The following is a 24971-nucleotide window of genomic DNA, read 5'->3' on the forward strand; positions in this document are numbered from 1 at the left end:
TTCTTTGGTCGCCCTCGCAAGATGATGAAACCTTCTTGTGTGTGTTTCTGTGTGTGTGTGTGTGTGTGTGTGTATGTGTGTTTGTGTGTGACGGCATGCTTTAACGGGTGGAGGATTGTGACCCAGGTCTAATTGAAGTATTTAAGCCATTTAAGCACTGGGAACAGAAGGTCGTTACAGATCCAAACTGGCATGGGGGTTAGGGGCCTGCGCAGACACCAACACACACTCACACAAACACACTTACACACATGCATACACAGGACTCCTTCTGTTTAAGACAGCCTCATTTTATTCATGATGCTGCTTATGACCCTGAACTCCCCAATGTGAGAAGGTGTGTGTGTGTGTGTGTGTGTGTGTGTGTGTGTGTGTGTGTGTGTGTGTGTGTGTGTGTGTGTGTGTGTGTGTGTGTGTGTGTGTGTGTGTGTGTGTGTGTGTGTGTGTGTGTGTGTTGTGTGTGTGAGAGAGAGAGAGAGAGAGAGAGAGAGAGAAGGTGTGTGTGTGTGTGTGTGTGTGTGTGTGTGTGTGTGTGTGTGTGTGTGTGTGTGTGTGTGTGTGTGTGTGTGTGTGTTCGCTTTGGGAGATGTGACTCTGTCACCTTCCGCTGGGCTCAGCCAGGTGTGAAAAGGCATTCTGTCAGACCTCCCTGCTACTGGGTCCATTTATCCTTCGTGTGTGTGTGTGTGTGTGTGTGTGTGTGTGTGTGCTGGGTCCGTTTATCTTCGTGAGTGTATGTGTTGTCTGCCTGCACCTGGCCCTCAACTAACAAACTCCTCCAAACCACACAGTATAGACCACAAAGCCCAGGGGTATTTACTGAGAAAGTAAGATACTGACACACATGGACACACACACACACACACACACACTTCTACAAATATATATATAGAGCAGTAAATGGAGTAAAAAGCTATCCACAACATTTTCATCTTGCCTGTGTCATATGGTTTTGAAGACATTTTTACACAGCAGTGATATTAACACAAAGATTTGCTTGGAAGAACAGGTTTACTTCCACAACTGTTTCTCAGTCTGTCTTTCTCTTTCACCCCCCCAACACACACACAGACACCCTGGTTTTACTTCTTTCTTTTGCATACAGCTTTATAGCGTGAGGTTGCTCCTTTTCTTCCATCTTAGTGTTTTCTTATCTGTCTCACTACTGTACACTACTACTGCACATACAAAATGTCATTGGAGAAATCCCCCAAATACTACTGAAATATCTTCAGTATGATGTTTAATGCATTCGTGCTGCTTTTTGGGGGATGACATTTTGTACACATTTCTACCAGCCAACCTCTCTGACTTGTGTTTCTGTAAGCGTTTTCCTTCCTTTCCCAGAATGCCTTTGAACAAGCCCAAAAGAACAGGTGTGAACTTGCTACTTTCAGTCTAAGATGGTTGAGTCACTTCTGTTATCGGAGCATGGCTATGATCTCGCCTGCACCTCTTACACAAATCACATTGCATTACTCCTCTTCTGCTTTGGATTTCTACTGGTTGTTGATTGTCAGTGCAAAATGGAGATTGTAGAGAAACGCCATGGCTCTTTGAGTCTGAGTGGGTGATGCCAAATACTGCTATATACAACTGTTGGTGTTTCAGATTGAGATTTTAGCTGAAAATGATTATCTTGTGTTCTTAAACACCATTGGAGCAGCATTGAAAATGTGAGAAAATGTGAAATGTAAGAGATTAACTGATGCAGAAATGTAGCATAGGGCTTCATCTGACAATTTATTTTCATTGTTAATTCAGTTTTTTAATCGTCTTTAATCGTTTTGCCTATAAAATGTCAGAAATTAGTGCCAATCTCAAGTTCCCAATGCCCAAGGTGACTTCTTCAGATTGGTTGTGTTGTCCAACAAACAGTCCAAAGCCCAAAGGTATTCAATTTACAATGAAATAAAATGCAGGAAATTCTGAGGCTGAAACCAGCAAATGTTTGGCTTTTTCTTTTTTTTTTTTTGATAAAAGGCAAAAGATACTGAAAATGCCACACACTGCAGTGGATTTTTGACGAATGGAAAGGCGAAAAGAACCACTTTTCTCATTACCAGTCAACAACAACGGCGAAGACAAGGTTTGGGTCCAACGTTTGAGGACAGAGAGGGAGAAAAACAGGAAGGAGAAGACAAGAAAGGGGGAGTACAATGAAGGGAGAACAATCAGGAGAGGCAGTGCAAGTTGAGCGACCTGCTGTCCTTACACAGGCTGCATTAATGCATGTAAAGATCATGCATAAATGTGGGATTTTATGCATACAACACACACACATGTCACAGTGACTTTTTTTCCTCCTGTTAGTGTTTTCAGGACCCTGCTGCACTGGGTTAAGACCAGAGCGCCACCCTATGGCTGCTGCAGGAAGTGTAATTTCTCCCTTTAACCAGAAAGGATATTTGAAGTGAGAATTATCCTCCTTTTTTGAATCCTAATCCTAATCAATAATTAACTTACTTGTACCTTTTTTGGTATGTTTTAGCTAGCTATGTGTGGTGTACCGGAGCGAGGAGATTCAACGTGATTTACCTACATGAGAGAGATGTACTCCATATGGACCAGGGACAGAGAGAGGAAGACAGAGATGAGAGAGAGAGAGGAAGACAGAGATATGAGAGAGAGAGAGAGAGAGAGAGAGGGGGGTGTGTGTGTGTGTTGTTGTAAAAGATTCAGGGATGAGAGAAAGAGAAACGAGGAGGGGTGAGTGTATTAAAAATGGACGAGAGAGAGAGAGAGAGAGCGAGCGGAGAAAGTGAACCTGAGCACACAGCAGCTGATTGGTTCAGGTATATCAGTGTGTGACCATTGATTGGCCTCTCTTTAGATAGCAGTGGTGACACCTGTACGTGTGTGTTTATTGATCGATACTACTGCGGTGGTGTGTGTGAGTGTGTATCGAGCTGATTCTCTCCTCGCAGTGGTATCAGTGTGTGTGTATCGATCTTTTCCTCAGGGACAGGTGTGTGTGTGTGTGTGTGTGTGTGTGTGTGTGTGTGTGTGTGTGTGTGTGTGTCAGTCAGTGTCTCTCGGGTTGCCCGTGGAAAAAAAAAAAACGGTGACCTTTTTGTTCAACACAGAAATTAAGCCGTTTTAACTCCATTTGGTGTCCCTCTTTCTCACTTGACTGCCCTTTTTTTCTCCCTTTTCATTTAGTATGTTGTACCTTTCTTTGCTATATTCACACGTGCCTTTGTCAGCCCAAGGTTAGGACGGTTTGCCCCTTTAAAATCCTCTCCTTTCACATTTCTTTAGAAAAAAAAAAAAATAAGAATGACTTTTTAACAAAGTAGACCTCTTGAGTTTGACCAAGTCAAATTAAAGCTCATCATGCATTATGTGCTTCAAAATATTGAACTATTTAGTCTGTATAATACAAATGGCCCATTGTTTTTTCATTTTTTTCTTTTGTTGGTTGAATTAATTGAATCACAACTTCAATGAAGCCTTTGCGATGTCAATGTCGTGTGCAACCTGAACACACCCGTCCGATGGTGTAAAATGTTCCGTCTTCAGATAATGAAACTCGAAAAATATGTCTAAAACTTGAACACACACAAACCCTTTGTCTGATATTGCATTTATTTTAACTTACTTTTTATTTCATTTTAAAGAAACAGTGAAGTTACAGTTATATTCAAGTTGTTTCAGTGAAATTGTTCTTGACTCTACTGTAGAGGTGACATTTCAGTTCTTTGATTTATTTCCTGAAATATTTACTGGAGGTTCAGAGTGATGTGTCGTATTAGCATGTTAATATGTATTTGTTCATACATGTATTTGGCCCAAAAGTGTAAATACTTGACCATTTTAAGGAACAACTCAGTACATAACCATGGATCAGAGTACGCTGTCTGTAGCGCTAATTTTTCAGATTTTAATTTGCAGAGAAATTATTTGAGGATGACTTTTACAGTTTTTGAATATGTTGAAGTTGTGTTTTATATGGGAAAATTATTGTTTACAAATTAGGGTTAAAAATTGGTTGTTTTATTTCATCACTGAAAAATATAGAGCAGTTGGATTTATTTTTGCTCCTAGACTAATATTTATTGTGTTTTTGGGATAATGTTTCATATAAGGAACTCAGTATATCTCAACAGGAAACGATTTGTGTATTCACAGACATTGATATCAGTTAGGTATTTAATGGAATTGTTAAATGTCCAGTTTTTTTCGATGGTCTTGGTGAATGTGTCCGGTACATTGTGTTCCAGGTTCATTGTTTGCTCTACTGACTTATAATGGCTCTTGGTGACATGCAGGACAAGAGCAACTGCAAAAAAGAAGCTTTTAAGTACATTTCTGGTGTCCTATAAACTAAACATGACTGGCAAAGTGAAAACTGCCAGTGCATTAAGCTGAAGCTGAAAATGCTTGTCCTCCCCAATGAGCCAGTCAGGTCAAAAGAGCACAAAGTTTCGTCCTGACCACAGACTTATATTAGAAAGAATTAGACGGTTTGCTTACAACTGTCTTACGGTGTTAAATACAAGTTAATAATTATGACAGAGGGCATCTTTTCTGACCTCAACCAGTCTCACTTCAGCAGTTGAAATTGGCTACAGGTGAGGCTGTTGTAGGACCTTCTCAGCATGCTGTGTTAGAGTGCCCTTCAGTGGTCAAACAGAGAACTGCACTCTGATCACAGTGAGGAGAGGATCAGATTTACTCCTTGTGGATATTGTTGTGCACACTGCTGTCTTACTCCCAGTTATTATTTTATTCTACATGGACATGAAAGTTAAAAGAAAACGTGAAAAAAGAAGCTGCAGCTAAAAAGAAGAACAAAATAGTTGACAAACACCACATAATATATAAACTGCAAATAAGTGAACTGACAAAATTGCATATTGCATGTAGCAGTGACCGGCAACATGAAGTGAATATGTAATTAACACAAATATACTGTACACAGACGCATTAGTGAAGGATAATACAAAAAGTTGCACGATTGTTATAAAACCTTCATATCAACGTTTGTCATTAAGGTGTCTGGAGACTAATACATTTATTGTTGAGAACCCACACTTACATGAGTAAAGGCTGTGAATAAGCCATGTAAGTGTCTCCACATTACATAATCGTTAAACCTCACAAATAACCCATAATTCAAATAGCAATGATCCATACCGCTCTTAACTCTTCTGTTCTGTCTGTTGAACTTGAAGTCACAGGTTTAAGTTTTGACCTTTATTCCTCTTCTTCTTCTGTCTGTCTGACACCTCTCCCTCTTTTTCCTTCCTCTTAAAAGAATGTGCACAATTCAAACAGTGCTCTGTAAAAACCCTTTAAAGCCACGTCTATTCAGTGAGCTGTTTTTGCTGTCTCATCATTGTACAGTACAGACTCTCACCTCTGCCGTGTCAAAAGGCTCTCAGCTCTTTATTCCCCCTCAGACTGAGACACTGACGGCACAGGAGGCAGCGGAGGGTACATTTTATAAAAAGGAAATGTCTTTTGTATGTTTTCTGTCCAGTTCTATTAACAACCAGCAGCCAGCAGGGCAAAGAAAGTAAAGTCCTGCAGGTTTGAGTCATTTGGATAGCACAGTTCACGAAGGAGAAGTGCGGTGCAGAGTATGACAGTTAATGACAGCTAATAGATTATCTTATCTGATACACAGTATATTTGTGCTCTCACAGCCTCAAAAACACATTTGGTTCAGTTTATTCTTTAATGTCCCACATGAGAAGTTTGGCTTGCAGCATGGCAAAAATAGACACTTTGACAGACTCAAAACAGAGTAAAGAACAAATAAACTAGATCTGAAACAGTTACTTTTAATAATAAGCAACTCATTTGATAATCAATTAATCATTTGAGTCTCTTTTCAAGCAAAAAAGCCAAACATTTGCTGGTACCAGCTTCTTAAATATGATTATTTTTCTCTGTTTTATATAATTTGTGAACTGAACATCTTGTGTTTTAACAGTCGATGGGACAAAATGATGTAACCCTGGCCTCGTTGAAATTGGGATGGGCATTTTTCACTTTTAATAGATCAAACGATTATTCTGTAGATGTTTTCCTTGATGGATTAATTAATCAATGATGAAATTATCATTAGTTTCAGCCCTATAACAAATCATTGTTATAGGGCTCAAACTGTAGCAATAATAAAGTATTAAGAGCAGAGAAGACATAAAAATAAATAAAAATGTCCACAGATCTTTATCAAACATTGCATGTCCATATTGTTGTGTTTGCTCAGGAATACTGGGACACTTTTTTGGGAGTTTATTCTTTGGTACAGGTGTCTTCACATACACTACTCAATGTACATGCAAAACCATAGGAATGTACAGGCAAATGCACACACACACATCGTCACACACTCATACACACAGGTGCAGTGTTATCAGAGGTCTTGCAGGCTTTGCAGGTCTTTGTGCCTTTCCGCTTAGCTGGATGGTGTCGATTTTGTTGTGTGTGTCTGGAAGTGTGTGTTTGTGTGTGATTTATTGGCTGAGATGTAAAACTAGGGTTTAACATCCTGACCAGGGCAAATGAGACTGAGTCCATCTGCATATAGAATATCTAAATCCCTGTCTCTCATGTACATATGTGTTGTCTCTGTCTAATTGCTGGGAATAAAGTGAATGATATATTTCCATATACACGGCCTCACACTGGCAACAATAGCAAAAAAGCCTCTGAACTCAGGAGTGAGTGCTGAGAATAGAAATCGAATAACTTAGACTTAGATTTGAATAGATTAGCTTGTATCCTCTGTTCCGCCTTCCACGGTGTGACCAGATTACCTCTAGTCGCTGCCCCAAAAGGGGGTGGGAGGGTTGGGTTGGGGGGTTTCTCCAGAGGTGGCCGTTCACCCCTGCAACACATTATCATTACATTCCAGGAGCATTTTCGCTCTCTAAAGAGAAAATCAGGACTCCTGCTGATTGTGTTCAGACTGATTGACTGACTGACGGGAGGAGATAGGAAGAGCCTCTGGGAATTACACTGCGAGTCCTCGCAGGGTGCGGGGTTATGGCTTCGGTCTGAGTCTTTGTGAACTGGCAGACACAAAGGGGGCAGGAATCACATCTGGTTATTTGGAGGACTCCCTCCTCCTCCTCCACCTCCTCCTCCTCTCCCTCCTCCATAGCCTCCCTAACTGCACACATGCACACCTCCACGGCCTAAGAACGATTGATTTTCCTGTTCCTGTTCATGAGTGAGAGTAAACACCATAATTAAATTCTTTACAATTTTGGAAAATTGCACAGTTAAAATTCCCACATGAGAATAAGTGGATTAATGCTTCTGTAGTTTGTATTCTCCTTGAGAAGGTGTTCACCTTATAGCCATTCACAGCTGTCTAATTAACCCTCCCAGTTAACCCAATATGTACATACTGGCATGTTGCACACCCACACGCACGCATCACAAGGGTCTGTTTGTTTTGGTATGAGCCCAGTAGTCTTGTGTTGTGAGGCTGTTTTTTATGATAAAGCATGCAGAGTTGGTCCCCTGTGGGTCCAGTAACATATGCAAACCTCTCCCCATTGCTGTAATAACATATGCAAAACAGCGCCGCTGGCCCCGGCCCCCACACTCCCACCACCCGTAACTGTTCATATCCCACCCCCTCACTCACACACACACACACACACAAGCCTGTTTGCTTCTCGGATTGTGTTTGGTAACTGTGTGTGTGTGTTCCCTCAGATTGTAGTCTGTAACAGTCTGAGCTTTGTGTTGGCCAAAGGATTATCACGGCTTTGCCACCAGCAGCTAAGGCAAGGAGCAGAGGAGAGCGGGGCTTAGAGAGACACAGTGTATGTGTTGGGACAACTGTGGGAAAACACGGTTGTGTGTGTGTGTGTGTGTGTGTGTGTGTGTGTGTGTGTGTGTGTGTGTGTGTGTGTGTGTGTGTGTGTGACAGAGAGAGAGAGAGCGCTCATGTGTCTGTGTGCATGCATGAGAGGCCATGGATGGCTGGTTGTCTGTGTCTACACAGCGAAGCCCTTAGGACCTTCTCAAACACCCTCCTATACATACACACACACACACACACACACACACACACACACACACACACACACACACACACACCCTAACCACCATCAGCTTCAGTCCTCTTTTTGTCTCTGAACAGCTCCAGAAGCTCTTCATGTCATATCAGCAGGAAGTGGATCAGACTCACATCTCTCCTGCTGTCTCTGCACTCGAGAAGACCGTTAGTTAAACGCAGACGCACGTTGTTAATGCAGCCGCCCATGCTGTGAGTTGTCTGTCAAGCAAGTTTACGAATGGAGAGGCTGGGGCCTTTTGGGAAAGCCAGAAAAGTGTAGCAGTAATTTTATTTAATTTCTGTCATAAACAGCATACACGTAACACACTTCTCCAAATATTCACAAAACAAGAAAAAATAAATAAAAATCCAACATGGACAAAAGACAAAAAATATGAAATGTAACAAAATAAAACAAATGTTAAAAAGCATGTAACACAGACAATGTGTTATGTGTGACACAGAACAATAATGCTAAAAGTTAAATAAAAGTAAATAGCATCAGTATGCTCCAATGGAAGTACTTCTCGGATTGTCAAACAGTGCTGTAACCTCCTCCTCTTCCTCTTCCTCCACCTCCACTTTTCTGATGTCAGAATTGTGGAGTCCGACACTTTCCGTAACTCAAAAACCAACACTCACACCTACTTCACGCAGCGATTGACCTGCTGTGTGGAAGTGAGAAAGTAAGCAGTGTTTTAACTTGCCTCTAAAGCGTTCTTTTTTTCATTGTTCACGCAACTGCTTTTGTGACTTTTGGTGTGCACGAACAAATGCATGAATAACTAACACTATGAATTCCCTTCAGGAGAGACTGTCCGAAGTGGCCGCCTTTATCCCCATATTTGAACAATTATCACATCTTGCGCAGCCTGTCATCCCTCTCTATGACAGGCTTTTCACGCCCGCTGTCAGTGTGGTCGTTTGAAACGCCACACTGAACAACACTTTTACCTTCAGAGGTGGTTGGACAACACGCTGGAGGAACTAGTTCAGTTTGAAGCATAATCCGTGCCTTAAATTAAGACATGAGACATTAGAGATCATGACAACAAAGATGCAACAGAAGCGTTACTGATATGCAAACCATTACTATTATACTACCTAATACTATAAGTGATATAATAGTAAAAGTGACAGTAAGTCAGACAATAATCATTTCCTCAGATCTACAATGTTAAATATTTATGCCTTGCAAATTTTGTTTCACTCTGTAAAACTTCCACTGAGAATCACGTGGAAGCCGAACCAATCAGCAGGTCATTCAGACCTTTCAAAGCTGAAGATGTCCACAGCTATTTATGTCAAGTGTTAAAAGTAAATATACAGTAAAGTAATGCATGACCTTGCAATGACGGAACCTGTTCTCAAATTTAATCAGAAACTGATTTCAGTGGATATTTAAGGAGAAACATGTTTATCTCTGGCTTTTGTAAAGAAAAGACACATAACTAATATGAGTTTGGTGCAGAGTCAATGCTGTACCTCAAATTCAATGCCCGAGATTAAGTGTATTTTCAAACTATTTAAAAATATGCCAGTGTCCTATTGGCTTTCACTGCATAGCCAGACTCTCTAGGACTCCTCTCCAAACCTCTGAGAAAGAAAGAGAAAGACTGATACCATACTGATATGATCCCTCAGGCCCTCACCCTGTTAGCAATTTAGATGCCCCTGATATGAAGTGCCGGATGAAAACAGAAAGCGGGAATGAGCGAGGGATGAAGGTTCATCCAGTTAATTAATATTGTATGAGGCAGACAACTCCTCACACGCACACAGACGCACATTCACGCCGGGTTTTCAGACAACTATCACAGGTTGATGGGAGAAGAGGAGGGGATTTCATTTCTTTTTCTTTTTCCCCTCTCTCGTGCTTTCATTCATTCTGTCTATGTGCTGGATCAGAGTAGGTGGAGATAACACCAGCCCAAGGTCAGGGAGGGAGAGACAGAGGGAGACCTACAGCCAATTTACATGAAAGATGAATGGGAAGAGGGGCAGGAAGGGTGGAAGTCGGGGGGGCTTGAGACGGGGACTGTGATCTCCTTAGGGTGCACATGTGTGTGTGAGTTTGTGTGTGTGTGTGTGCGCTCGCAAGAGGTCTGTGATCTCCTGGCCTTTGTGATGGAGATGGGCCCGGCCGGCCTGACCCGATAATGACGCGACGCTCTAATAGCATTCATCCTTTCTGCCGCAAAACTACTCAAGCGGAAAAGAGAGAGAGAGAGAGAGAGAGAGAGAGAGAGCGAGAGAGAGGTGTGGGGGGGCAAGTGTGAGGGGTAGATGTGGGGATGGAGGGGTGTGAGAGAGGAAGGGAGAGGAGAAGAAAAGGAGGGGAGGTTAGCTAAGCTATGTTTAAGAAATGACGTGGGGCACAAATCATTTGTAATCTTGGAATCAGGGTTGAGAGAGGAGGAAGGAGGGGGCACCTCGGAGTGTGAAGGTGTGTGAAGCTGTGTGTGTGTGTGTGTGTGTGTGTGTGTTTTAGAGAATGGCATTGGGTGTGTGTGTGTAACATTAGCAGTAAATGCACTGTGCCTGTGTCTCCTCTTTCTCTCTCTCTCTTTATCAGTGTATATTTGCTGTGGGCGCTGGAGCATGGAAGGCTTTCAGAACACTGGCCCATAGGGGACGGGACCCTGTGTCCAACACACACACACACACACACACACACACACACACACACACACACACACACACACACAGACAGTTAGTTATCATACAGGGTCATTACAGGCCTCTAACTATAGCCCCAGTAATCACTGGTTTATATCAGCGCACATATTCACCATACAATACACAGCAGCGCGTATCAATAGAGAGCATGGGAATGATGGCAGAGAAGCGGGAGAATGGGAGACGAGCAGAAAGTTAAACCACCCCATTTTGTTTTAGAGAGAGAAAATAATTGTTTATTTAAAAACATTGGTTTTGTAGTAACAAGCTTCTTTCATTTTCTCTGTATTTAGACCAAGACAGGAATTCCTGTAAAGCAGCGGGGAGAAGACCAGGGTCGAACCCCTGCTTACTGCTACAACTGCTCCAGGAAAGGGCACTTTGGCCATGTGAGTAGCTCTCTCTGTCTTGTTTTTGTGTATGTATCTACCATTTAGCTTGCTTTTTTCCTCCAAAATATAGCCCAGAGTGATGGCATAAAAACATGTGCAGGCATAATTTAATATTTCATTGGCTGAATCTTATTTTATTCAGTTTATTTAGTTTATTTACTCTTGCGCTACAAATTAGAAGTAGTTCAAATGTTACCACGCACCAGATTTCTCAATGGTTGTCCTTGTTTTTGCATGTGATAAGAGAGCTGTTTGGAGCAAACAATGTGTTTCGTATCCAGTTACATCTATTACACCTTAACCTCTGTGTCTCCCTTATCGTTTCAGTTTCTGTCCACTTTTGTTTTGATAAGATGCCACACGTCATTGATCTTATTTTTGTGTGACTTTTGTGTGTACATGCACGTGCTGTCATGCATTTGTGTTTTCCTCAGGCGTGTACACAGAAGAGGATGTTCAATGGGACGTATGCCAGCACCCCGTTCATCAACTACTACGACACTGTGGAGGACATCAACCGCAGACAGCACAGGATAAAGGTGAAGGTTAAAGGTAAGTCTCAGTGTGGTTAACATACACACTATGGTATCATGATTGTGCATGTTTGACGTAGCTATTTGCAGAGGTATAACATTACTTGACTTGCGTTGAATATTGACACAGCTTTTGTGTAACCTTACTTTGCCTCTTGAATGCATCACTGCCTCACTGTGCTGTGCAACGTCCCTGCATGAGAGAAAAAGGATCAAATAAATAATTAAAGCCTTTTTGTTTCTGTTTTCCCCAGAACTGAAGAAAAATGGCCTTTTCTCTGCCAGTTCTGAAACCCCTCTCACTCCAGGACCACCAAAGAAGAAACAGAAAGTCAGCTATCACAAAAACAACCACCAGCCTAACCATACACCTCACCAAAGCTCCAACAAACACAAACCCAGCTCAAGTCATATCTTTTTTAATGACAACAATGACTTTAAGGCTCCGGTACCCAAAACAAATAAGTACAATAAGTGCAAACAACAGGAGAGCACTGGCAATGTGAAACCGTGGAAACCCAAGAGACCAGTGCCCACCTCGAGAGACCCACCAACTAAACTAATTGTGGATGAAGCAGATGACTTTCCCAGGGGCGGAGGCGAAAGAGAGAACATAGAGAAGAAGAGGAGGAACAGGATGAAGAAGAGGAAGAAACTTCCTTCAGCAGAACCAGAGGGACACAAAGATAGCAGACCGGACCGTCTCTGTTGGACTGTCACTGGAGAGATGCAGGGGTCAACGCAAGAGAAAGGAAAGAGGAAGAGGAGAAATCGAGCTCGAAGGATTGCTGACAAAAAACGTGAGGCACAGATGTACCCGACGGATGAGAACCTGTTTGTCATCAAACAGAGGAAACGCAGCAGATAGCATCAGTTTGTGTGAGGTGTGGCTGTCAGGGGCTGTGACCAGTCTGAGTTAGACAAACCAAGTGGACATCTTTCAAAGTTACTGTGTTTTTAATACAGAATCCGCCTTTTTTCTTACAATCCTTCCATTGTAGCTCAACAGGAAAACATTGGTCAGGGAAACAAAAAGACAGTAACATTGGAAGATATCCACTTGATTTGTCTAACTCAGAGTGCTAAAGCCTCATATTAGCTTCAGATAAACTATTGTTTCAAGACAGATGAGAGAAAAATATAAACCTTTACTTTAATGTAATTAGTTCCACCTGTTTTTTCCCCACTATGACAAGTCAAAACATCTATTGTGTTTCATACTGTAGTCCATGCTGCTTTTTCACAGTTTCACCCTGTGGTCAGTGTGAGCATTACAGCCACTATACAAACAGTGGCATCACTTCATGACATTTTCACATCCAAGTCACTGTTGATATACTTGGAGATGGACATTGTTGTACGACAACCAGTTAAGAGTTCGTACAGTCAGTTCAGTAATTATTTAATGCAACAAGTTCTGAGGATTCTCAATTAAACAACAGGATGACTTGCATTACTAATAGGCATAAAGTAACAGCAAGCAGTATTTAGTTGCATCAACCTACAATGCTTTTAGATGTAATGGTTAAAATGGGTCTATTAATGTCATTGCTATCATATTCTTTCATTTCTTTGTTAACATTAGTTTCTGCACATGGCAAATTTTGAATTATAAACAGACTCTGCTCTTTGAAGTACAGTAAGATCATTACCTAGTGCCTCTGCTCTGAACACATAGTTTTAAAGTTGTTTCTGCTGTTTGCAGTTGGAACCAGTTGTTTTAAATACTCTTTTTCCATTTAGAACTGAAAGGATGCCTTTTTCTCTATAACACATACATTAATTTGTAAATTATCCAAATATATGAACATACTGTAAATACATTACACATGTTTGTTGCAAATCTGTAGTCACCTCACCGGTCGTTTTGTCATCTGGATAAACACTGACATGCAGCCTTGACAGTATTTACCTTTAACCATCCACTATTTAAATTCAGGTGTACATGGTCTTATTTGTTATGGTTATAACATGATGAAATCATAATAATATAACATGAAAGAGTATGAGACAGTTCCTTGATAACGTGAATACTGGCTACCTGAAGTCTCTGGGATAAATAAAACTGGAATCTGCTGTCTGACTTATTAGTTCTGTGATTCAGGAAGAGAAATCGGTTGCATCTGTTGTGTGCTTTGTCTAAGACGTGTTCACACTGGTTTATTGAGTAACTTTAAACTGTTCCATAATCATTCAAGTAATTTATGTAGACGATCCATTAAAATAATTTGGTTCCAGTCCCTAAATGTCTTTTTTTCCCACCAGATACTACTGATACTTAAATGGCCGTAAGGTATGGGAATATCCTCTTTCAAGTGTATCATTAATCGACTCCACCACAGTTTTGCATTATTATTATTATTATTATTATTATTATTAACATTCATTGCTTTCATTCCTAACTACAACTGAGAAAAAATGTGAGCAAGTGAGCCACCCTGTTGATATAAATAACTTCATGAATATGAACATATTCTGCTGGTTGATTAGCGGTTACTTCATGTTTGTTCACCTATGGACATAAACATATGACAGTAGGCTATGATTAGTTTTTTAAGAGTGCTGAACGTGCATTAAAAGTAAAAATACAACTAACGACATGTTGACCTTTTCTGTGTTACATTCTCCACTGCCTAAAATCTTCGTCATTTAAGCAGTAGTGTAAGAAGTCCTGAGATATTTTACCCATGTAAAGGTACAATATTAAAATCCTCAATTTTTTGTATTTTAAAAGTAAAACAGAAAAAAGTAGTTTGACAGTACACACCCTTTCATTGAGCTATATTATTATATGTCATGGATTATTTATCACTGGTGCACTGATGTGTAAGCAGACTTCTATGTTTATTTTGTAGCGGGTAGAGGTACAGCTATCAAATATACTGTTGGGTAGTTAAAACTATAAAAAATATTTTATAATATGTTTTGTGTGTGAATTTTTATCTGTAAAGTAGTAACTACATCGATATTTGACTGTGAAATGTGGTGAAGTAGAAGTATTAAGTAGCATAAAATGGACATAATAAAATACAGTACTTACTTTAAGGTACTTTTTTTTCCACTCATAGTTGCACTTTCCACTTGTTGAAACAGCGAAGCCCTTATTCTTAGTAATTACCACATTTGCGGCAAACCGTGAAGGCACCAGATGAGAAACTCGTGACGCATTACGTCGCTCCGCCCCCCGTCGTGGCCGTCAAGTGGTTACAGCTACAGTTGCGTTTTCCGTATTGCGTTGGAAAAGGCTTCAGGGTGAGTGTATTCACCTCGTATGACCATAGTTAAGTCAGTGAGCTGGACTGTCTGTCTTGGAAATAAGGGAAATGGACAACGGCTCGTTCACAACCGGTGACACCAAGCTGGACCAGGCTGTCAGGCAGTGGCTGCAGTATGACAAGGTAAACTGACAGCTAGCGAGCTAGCTTAACGTGCTGTTGCTGTCCTGTGCTATAGTTTGTCAGCCAAATACATTAACCGTTACCTGGCGTTACGAAGGTTCAGTGAATCAGTGTGACCTCCAGTGATTATTCCAGTGTGTAGCGTGAACTGTCTGTAGGAATAATGTCTTTAGGATTGTATACAACGTTAGGACCTCTAGGAAGGATATTTTGTGGTAACTTCAAACAGCAGTGTAAAGCAATAACACCACTAACTGTCACTGCAAATGACAATAATGTGGCATGAGGTGTTATGTGAGTGAAATGACAAAACTGGTCTTCCGTAAGCTAATTGGCGTTAGCTCTTTGTTTTGCTCTGTGATGGTTTATTTTACAGGTCTGTAATTTCTTAATAATTAAAATACACAAATCCTGGAAAGGACAGTAGCCGTGTTTCCATAAACGTATTTTTATGGGCATTTTGAAGTATCTCATTAGAAAAGCTGTATGGAAACTGATAGGTTCTATAATGAGACGATGCGTTAAATGTGATATCGAAACGGCTTTGCAGAGTCAACGGTTTCCGGGTTGAACGACGTATTTCTTCTCCTTTCTTAGTTTGTACATCCTCGCCTCCTCGCGTCTTTGTCCCCCCCCCCGCCAGAGATGCGAGCGGAGGAGGCAATGAAGACACACGAGGAGAGAGGAATCAACGGGCATTAAACAAAATGAGACATCCATGCTTAGGAGCTGTCATTTTTAAAGCGTTTTCAATTAGATATGACATGTGGCACAGCTGCATCATCTGTCCATAGTTTTCTTATAATCTACTGTCAGATGAGCATAACAGTATTCATGACAATTTATATATCAAGCACAGCATTCACACAGAAGGAGAAAAGAAACAAACACACAGAGGCGGAGAGAGGTTGAATCCAGACAAAGATCCAGATCCAAACATCTGGAAAGAGGCACTGACTGCCAGGGGAGAGAGGGAGAGGTGGTCCAGCTCAGTGAAGGCTGAGTGAAAAGAGAGGACAAGGAGGAGAAAGTAGAGAGAGAGAGAGAGATAAAACTTTACAATAATCTGTCTGGATGAAACAAAGTTGTGAATTTGGATCTCTGCATCAGACAAGGATAGAAAAGACCTAATTTTAGCTGTACTGCGTTGGTGGAAACAGACGTGTAATCAGACTTACGTGCATCTGGCCATCTGACCAACACAGACAGAGTCATTCATGACCTTAAAGAGACATGGGATGCCACTAATCAGGTCACATTGGAACAGGGACCCCGGCTCATTAGTCTTAAGATAATTGCATTTGGGCAGTTGCTCAGTGGCCCATTGAATAGGAAGCATCATATGGACTGCCTCGCTGATGGTTGCCATTTGTAACCAGACTAATCCTTTAATCACATTCTTACTTTTTTCAGAAAATGGACACATTCACTCACAACACAATCTACCATAGATGATAAAGACACCAGTAGATAATCAACATGGGATTTATTCCTGTGTATAACAACATGTTGGCATGTTTTTATTCCCCAGAACCCCAAGACGGTGTCGATGGTGCAGGAGCTGCTGAAAGAAGGAGCGGTGGAGGCTCTGAAGAAATGTTTCTCCTCCAGGATGGAGTTTGGTACAGCAGGTCTGAGAGCAGCCATGGGCCCCGGCACATCCTGTATGAATGACCTCACTATCATCCAGACCACACAGGTTGGTTAATAGATAAACTACCACTGCGCATTAAGCATCGAGTCACAAGCCAGACACACTCATTATTGATTCTTGTTCTCTGCTGTTTGAAGCAGTCAAGACTCTCGTGGTTGGCTGTGTGGCTCGCATGCCACCATCTTGTTACCCTTCATTGCAGGATGTCAGTGCAGCTACTTATCTCACAGACTTCCTGTTGCTGTTGTTAAATGTTCTTCACTGCATGTTAAAGCACTTCCTCTTCTCCAATTTTTTTCTTATTCCCCCAAATCTTTTCTCCCTGACAGGGTTTCTGTCGCTACCTGGAGGAGAGTTTTGGGAACCTTAAGGAGCGAGGGGTGGTGATTGGTTATGACGCCCGGGCCCACCCTCCCAGCGGGGGCAGCAGCAAACGCTTTGCCCGCCTGGCTGCAGCTGTATTCATCAGCCGAGGGGTTCCCGTCCACCTCTTCTCTGATATCACCCCAACACCCTTTGTGGTAATCACTTGAACTTCTGTAATTTCCTTATTTGTTTTTTTTTTTTTACTTTGCAGTGACAGTCACAGATGATAAAATACCTTAAAACTGAAATATTGTTGTACTGCTTACTGTTACATTTTAAACATTAATATCGCATTTGTAGGGTAAATAAACCAGGTCAGGTGTCAGGTTTGCGAGTGGAGCAGGTGACAGTGGGACAGAAGCTACAGGACAAATTCCATTCAAAAAGCACACTTCACCTTCATATCCTGCAGGTTGCGTAACGTACATATAATCACCGCGTTTAAAACATGTGACAGGGACACCATTCACACGACTTTGTGTTTACACTGCACATGCAAATAGAGACAAGCAGAATATATTTCATATGTGATACATATTCTTATTACAGCCCAGACGAAGATTTTATGTTGACACCAGGTATTTATAGATAAATATATACACTTAAAAGTAGTTTACCTGCCTTTCCTTTGCAACATGACAGTGGTAACACAACCTTTTAGGTAAGAATGTGTGCAGCGACTTATTTTTTGTCAATTTTAAACACAGAATGACCCATGAAAAACACAATCTGAGGCCAGGCAGGATTGCCTCGTTCATTATTCTCACTTTACATTTTTCAATTTTCTCTGTAATTGTGGGAACACTGAGTTAAGATGCTTTGTGCATTTCTTTTCACTGACAGTCTATCAGTTTATACTGATTTTCACCACTCATGCATGTCCTGCTGCAAGAAGACATTCACTGTTGATGGTAAAGAGTTACACTTTGTAGTAAGGAAGTAGTTGTTGTAGGTTTATGATTGAGAGGGTCTGTGGGCTGCAGAGCAAAGGTTATGCTTCCACTAACAGAAGGTGAAAACCAGAAGAAAAAATATAAAAATGCACATGAGCTGCAGTTACTCACTTGAGTCCTTCAAAGTACTTAATGTTGGCTCGAAGACTGAAGTGATCTACACACACAGCAATAGATGTTTTTCAGAAGTATGCCTTTATTACTAGTTATGACCTCCATTTCAAGGTAGCGTGTAGCGAAAACAAATATAATCATTAAATTAAATGACTGTAATATTGATTCAGTCTGTCAACATTTCTTTGTGTTTTTTTTCTCACGTTTTGTGCTCCCAATATATTGTTTATTATACATGGTCTAGTGTGATCTTTTAAGTGTTTGGTAAAAGTGACATATTTCTCTCCTGCTCCCTGCAGCCTTTCACAGTTTCCCACCTGGGTCTGTGTGCTGGTATCATGGTGACTGCATCTCACAACCCCAAACAGGACAATGGCTACAAGGTGACACCTTTCACTACCTACTCATTTACTTACTTATTTGTTTGTTTGTTATTTAATTAGTTGCTAGTTGTTTGCACTGGCCCTGATTCATATTTGAGGGTTTTGAAAATGTAAGCCGACAGTGCTCTACAGCCTGATCTGAGCTTGTTTGACTTGTTAGATCTTGTTCAGTGTAGAGTTGAAACAATAGGTTGATTAATCGATTAGTTGATCAACAGAAAATGAATAACCAACTACATTTAGAATTGATTAATCATGTATGACATTTTCCTATCAAAAATTTCAAACATTTCCTGCTTCCAGCTTCTCAAATGTGAGGATTTTACTGATTTTCTTTGTCTTATCTCTCCTATAAAGTGAAAGGTTTTGGACTGTTAATCGGACAAAACAATCAAATATGTCAGATTTTAGATTATTTTCTGACATTATATGGACAAAACATTTAATCAATGAATCAGTATTGAAAATAATAGCTTTTTACAGCCCTAATTCAGTGTCTTCTGCTGCTTTGTCTGCGTCTCAGGTGTATTGGGAGAACGGAGCGCAGATTGTGTCTCCTCATGACAAAAGTATCTCCAAGGCCATAGAGGAGAACCTGGAGCCCTGGCCTGAGTCCTGGAAAGCAGATGAAGCCCTGAAGAGCCCCCTGCTCAAAGATCCCTACCAGGACATCCACACAGAATACTTCAAAGCCATCCAGAAACACTGTCATCACAGGTGCTCCATAAATAACTACCTATTTATCAGCATATGTGCATTTAAAACGCCTTGGGGCAGAGAAATGCATTAACTGGATAAACTGTGATCCACTGATGATTGGAATCATTATGTCTTGCTGCTTTACATTTGAAATGCATGTACGAGATGCCACTGTAGGCCATACAAGGACACACACACACGGACACACACACACACACACACACACACACACACACACACACACACACACACACATGGAAAGTCAAAGAAAGGCCATGTTTTGACTATCTAGCTTCTTTCTTCACAGGGAGATAAACAAGACTTCAGAGGTGAAACTTGTGCATACATCTGTGCACGGCGTTGGCCATACATTTGTCCAGTCAGCTTTCAAGGCCTTTGACCTTCACCCTCCCTATGCTGTAGAGGAACAGAAAGATCCAGACCCCGAATTCCCCACCATCAAATACCCCAACCCTGAGGAGGGAGAGGGAGTCCTGGTATGTTCTGAACATTCACATCACGTGCACTCATGTATAGATGGTGTGTTTTGATTGAAGGTGTAATATGTGTGTGTGTGTTTTGCAGACGCTGTCATTTGCACTTGCAGAGAGGGAGGGGGCCTCTGTTGTGTTGGCAAATGACCCTGATGCTGATCGACTGGCCATCGCTGAGAAGCAGAAGAGGTCGGTGTTTGTGTGTATATAATAACTGTGTTTTTAATATTGCATTGTTAATTCCATCCTTAAACATGTTAACAATGTTGAATTGAAAAAATAGCTACTGGTTATGTGCCTTGTCACGTTTTCTCTCTGTCCTCACAAACCACAGTGCAGGAATTAACCAAGAATTAAGAAATACTGAGGTCATGAGTCTAAACCTCCTCTAGTGAGACCCGTCGCTTTTTAAGAATTTAATTGAACTAAACTAAAAAAGATTTTTATATGTTATGTTCTGTCAGTTTTATCTCCTTACATCGTCTAAATGCTGTTTTAAAGCTTTCTCCACACTGCCAGGAATATACAGTAATTTAAATATAGAAAATATTACTTTTTTCATTAGTTTTTGCCAAATTTAAAATATGTTGAGTCCAAAAATATCAGAATCATCCTTAAAACCTCAAATCATATGTCATTTTTGTGTAATTGTAGATTGTGAACTTGTTAAAAACCCTCACATTTCCAGGACCAAAGTTAGCTATGGCCCTGATTAGAACACATGAGTGGAAATGCCTTGAACATCACAGACTGGTGATATATAAGCTAATGTTTGTTTGCGTCTCTCTCTCTGTGTTTTAGTGGACAGTGGCGAATGTTCAGTGGTAATGAGTTGGGAGCGTTGCTCGGGTGGTGGATGTTCCGCTGCTGGAAACAGCAAAACTCTGACGCTGCTGCTGTGAAAAACCTCTACATGCTGTCGAGCACCGTCTCGTCCAAGATACTGCGCGCCATCGCTCTCAAGGAAGGCTTCCACTTTGAGGTAACACAGTCAAGGTCAACGCTGTAATCTGTTACAAATGTGAAAGCAGAGCATAAAACACATTTTTATGCCACGCTTTCTGTGCTCATCAGAAGTGATTTTCTCCTGGATTTCATGTCCTCATGCATCCAGAAGTTGTAGTGTTTCCTGCTGCAAGAAGAGGGTTTCCAGTATATCAGCTTCTCTTGCAATAAAGGCTCATAAAATGTTCTCAGTGATAGTAATTTAAGAGAAAAAGGGGAGAAAATGGGGCTAATGGATATTAATGGTGCTGTTAAATGCACTCTATTATAGGTAGGCTTCACCTTTGCACACTTAACGGTTGTTGTCACCACTGTTTGAACAGGAAACGCTAACAGGGTTCAAGTGGATGGGAAACAGAGCCAGAGACCTTTTGGACCAAGGCAAGACTGTTCTGTTTGCCTTTGAGGAGGCCATAGGTATGTACATACACACACACACACACACACACACACACACATTTATGTTGTCCACAGGAATAACTATAATCACATTACAAGAGTTTGTTCACATAATGATCTCCTCGATGCCACGAGCTGAGTTAATTTGATCTGCCTTAAAGTCATTTTATCTGGGATCAGGCCAAGACAACAGTGTGAGTATGGAAGTAGATTCTGGCCTCCTAGAACTACCCACCTGTGTAAGGGCTGCATGCTTGTGCCAATATGAAAATGTCATTATACCGGTATATGATGATATTATGTTTAATTAGGAGGAAATTCTTAGCATGAAAATAATATAATGTATGAAAACCATGTAGAATGGTAACGTTTCTTTAGAACACTAAATATGCAGTTTCCACTGTAATCTCTGCCAACAAAACATGCTTTGTCTCTGTATCTTCAAACCGTAGTATTTGAAAGAATCATGCCAGGAGTCATGGAGCCTGTAATCATAACCAGTATAATCTTTAACAATTTCTACTGTTTTGGCCACAATTAGTATTCTTTTTTTCCAGCTCTCTTCTACTTCTTCGGAAGCCTTCATAGCCTCCTTCAGCAGCCTGACAATGCATGCAGCAGCAAATGTCTACTATAGTGTATTTACACTGGTGTTCTAACCATGTTAAATGAATACTTCGCCATTTAAATTGTGGAAAGCATGAAAATGTCAGACATGTCAGCTGAGGACCTTGGTCTTAGTCATTTGAATTTTTGACCATGCACTCGGTTAAAGGTCGTTTGGGGTTAATATGACGGATGTTCTCTCAAACACACACGCAACATCACATAGTTTAGAGCATTCCCATATAACATGATTATGATGCTGTTATTGGAATCACATGCCGTAGCACACAAAAAAAGCAACTGCAGCAGCTCGAGGTTCACGCATACCAGGGATGAACTCAAAGTATATATGTGTGTGTGTGTGTTTGTGTGTATGTTGCAGGTTATATGTGTAGTCCATCTGTATTGGACAAGGATGGAGTGAGTGCTGCAGCCATTGCAGGAGAGATGATTTCCTATCTGGCCACGAAAAACACGAGCCTTTCTCAACAACTCACTACCGTCTATGAAGAGTAAGACACACACGTATACATTAAACTCATCTGGCTTTGATTTCTATTACTAAGATCTATAAACTGAAGCTGCAGACTGTAACTCTGTAAGCTCTCTCTGCTCCTCATTGTCAGGTATGGCTACCACATCGGTAAGAACTCCTATTTCATCTGCCATGACCAGGATGTGATTCGCAGCTTGTTCGAGCGCCTGCGCAACTACGGTGGCCAGAAGGACTCGTATCCCACTGAATGCGGTCGCTTCTCCATCTCTGCTGTACGAGACTTGACCACCGGCTACGACAGCAACCAGCCCAGTAACAAGGCTGTAAGTGCATGCATGGACACATGTACAGTACATCCACTCAGAGCCTGACAAACCTCTGCTATGTTTTTGCTTTGACTTGTGGTTTTGCTAAATGTTTGTGTACAGCAAGAACGTTACATTGTCTGCCAATAGATATAACTGTTTTAGGCCATAACTATGCAAATAGCATGAGCATTGTCAGTAGAATTTAAAAATTAAAGTAATAGTTGGTAGAATTGTTTAGTGTTGCATTAGGGGCCCTTTTCACAAAAACAATTTGTAAGCAGTGTTTACATGCAGACCTCAAATGGTGGCAACATCACGTTTCACAAATGATTGTTGCCCCCAAGTGGCAAAAAAGATTATTTATTGCACGTTTAAATCTGAGCTGTGGGTGTCTCTGAGTGCACTGAGACTATACTGGGGAATTTGGAAAATGTTCAGTAACCCACATCTCCAAGTTCAGTTTCTGTAGTCGCTGGAGTAGTTGCAAAAATATAAACAGATTATGTGAGCTACATTCTTGTATTGTATGCAAATGTGTGTGTGTATATGGAGACTGTAGAACTTGATTTTTCTTATATCTCTCCTTCCTCTTGTGTCCCAGGTTCTTCCTACCTCCAGCTCCAGTCAGATGATCACCTTTAGCTTCTCCAACGGGGGTGTGGCCACCATGAGGACCAGTGGCACTGAGCCAAAAATCAAATACTATACTGAACTCTGTGCTGCTCCTGGTAACAGGTGGGTCACCACAGAGACCAGGCCAGCAAGTAACTTTAGGGCTGCAACTAATGAGTCTTTTTATTATCAAATAACCGTTCACACATTCCACAATTTCCTAAAACCCATGTCGATGGCCTCACATGTCTTGTTTAGTCTAACCAACAGTCCAAAATCCAAAGATCTTCAATTTACAATGATATAAAACAAAGAAAAGCAGCATATCCTCACCTCAGAGAAGCTGGAACAAAGAATTGTTGCATTTTTGCTTGAAAAATGACAAACTATTAATTACTACTACTTATTACAACTAATTACTTAATTGTATATAGCAGCCCCAGTTGCCTGAACACAGTTGCTTAATTATGTTTTGTTTCCCCTTTTGACTCTCTGGGTCTCTAACAGTGATGTGACGCAGCTGAAGAAGGAACTGGATGACTTGGTCGATGCCATTGTTGAAAACTTCTTCGAGCCAGTGAAGAATAAGCTGCAGCCGAAGCCGTAGAAGCACTGATAACAAACAATCGCATACAGGACCAGTTGTGACTAATATCTCTGACCAGCATTTCACACAATGTCTTAATTTCTCCAGAAGGGATTCTTGATTTAATGCAGGCTTCATTTTGATTTACAATTCATTTAATGACAATTTTACCACTTAGTTTTTTTTGCCACTTGGACCAGATATGCTGTTGCCTACTAATTAATCTGTCTTTAAGAGATGTTTGTTTAGCCATCCATCTGTTTTTGGGGTGCAGTTACGGATCCAGAGTCGGGTTTACTTTTTCCAACAGCACTGTTTTGGATACAGTTTACCTCAGTGCTGGAGATTTTAAACAACAACTGTAAAATGTTTGCCATCTACAGCCACGGTCATTCCTGCTGTCTCACTGTGGTGTTTAGATACACACATTGCTGTATGTTTACTTGTATTTCACTATTATGCATTCCACTCTGCTTCAGCATCAACTGCAAGGCTGCTAACATTTAGAGTTACAGAAGAGTGTAAATGAGAACTGCTCAAAACGGATGTTGTAAACTACTGAATGTGTAATATCTTAGTTAATAGTAAGGTATAACACTGAAAGTGAATATATTTTAAAGTTTTAAATCAATGCCAGGTGTGAAAAACATCACTGTAGAGTTGCTAGTTTGTACAACGACCAAGCTTAAAAGCGTGGAGCACTACCAAGTGGAGATATTGTAAATGCACTCACTGCTCATTACTTGATCATTCAAAGGGACTCTTGACACCACAAAATTCAATATACAACTAAGACCCTTTTACTTCCCAGCATACCAGTGATCATGACTACTCTAGAAATGCGGAATTAGCAGCTCTCTGTTCCTTATGTGCCTCCTATTCCAAAATACTGTGCTGAAAATGCAATTTTTCTCAATAAAAACAGTTTGTAACAGTGCATGTGAGGACAAGTGTAGAGGGATAAAGCGCGCACACACACACACACACACTACGTGCAGACACGTCGTCCCTGCATCCTCCCTCAGCGCATGCATGCTGCATGCACTTGTCATGCCCCATCTTAGTGTAGAGAGGAGAGGAGGGAGGTAGAGTCTGCCCTGTCTTCTATATTTAACTCAAACTAGAGACAGCTAAGGCTGTGTGACTCTCTCTCTCTCTCTCTCTCTCTCTCTCTCTCTCTCTGTGTGCACGCATGTAGTTGCTCTTAAATACAATACAATCTGCCTTGGTTACACTTCCTCGCTTCACTCATCGGACAAGGCTACAGT

At 41.0% G+C, this 24971-nt stretch overlaps 2 protein-coding genes across 2 annotated transcripts in view; both read left to right on the forward strand.

The window, feature by feature from the left end:
- Positions 1-12649, forward strand: part of zcchc7 (zinc finger, CCHC domain containing 7) — a 43875-nt gene extending 31226 nt beyond the window's left edge. Inside the window, exons 7-9 of the mRNA XM_070923851.1 lie at positions 10999-11094; positions 11532-11649; positions 11885-12649. Of these exons, the coding sequence (XP_070779952.1) occupies positions 10999-11094; positions 11532-11649; positions 11885-12498 (828 nt within the window). The 3' untranslated portion in view covers positions 12499-12649. The remainder of the gene's footprint in view (positions 1-10998; positions 11095-11531; positions 11650-11884) is intronic.
- Positions 12650-14877: 2228 nt separating this feature from the next.
- On the forward strand, positions 14878-24640 carry pgm2 (phosphoglucomutase 2). The gene is made up of 13 exons (XM_070916822.1): positions 14878-15028; positions 16560-16727; positions 17012-17203; positions 18415-18498; positions 19022-19215; positions 19505-19694; positions 19783-19880; positions 20493-20673; positions 21020-21113; positions 22084-22213; positions 22328-22520; positions 23107-23240; positions 23625-24640. Exons 1-13 carry the CDS (start codon positions 14954-14956, stop codon positions 23722-23724), a joined length of 1833 nt encoding a protein of 610 aa, XP_070772923.1. The 5' UTR covers positions 14878-14953; the 3' UTR covers positions 23725-24640.
- The last annotated feature ends 331 nt before the right edge of the window (positions 24641-24971 follow it).

This window comes from Enoplosus armatus, chromosome 2 (genome assembly GCF_043641665.1).
Source record: "Enoplosus armatus isolate fEnoArm2 chromosome 2, fEnoArm2.hap1, whole genome shotgun sequence".
In the NCBI taxonomy this organism is placed as follows: Eukaryota; Metazoa; Chordata; class Actinopteri; order Centrarchiformes; family Enoplosidae; genus Enoplosus; species Enoplosus armatus.

Bases quoted from the DNA above. Each gene is read 5' to 3' on its own strand.
- pgm2 (XM_070916822.1), top strand. From the start codon at position 14,954: ATGGACAACGGCTCGTTCACAACCGGTGACACCAAGCTGGACCAGGCT. The intron at 21,114-22,083 runs GTATGTACATAC...TGTATGTTGCAG, and splicing joins TGCCTTTGAGGAGGCCATAG to GTTATATGTGTAGTCCATCT. The intron at 22,521-23,106 runs GTAAGTGCATGC...CTTGTGTCCCAG, and splicing joins ACCAGCCCAGTAACAAGGCT to GTTCTTCCTACCTCCAGCTC.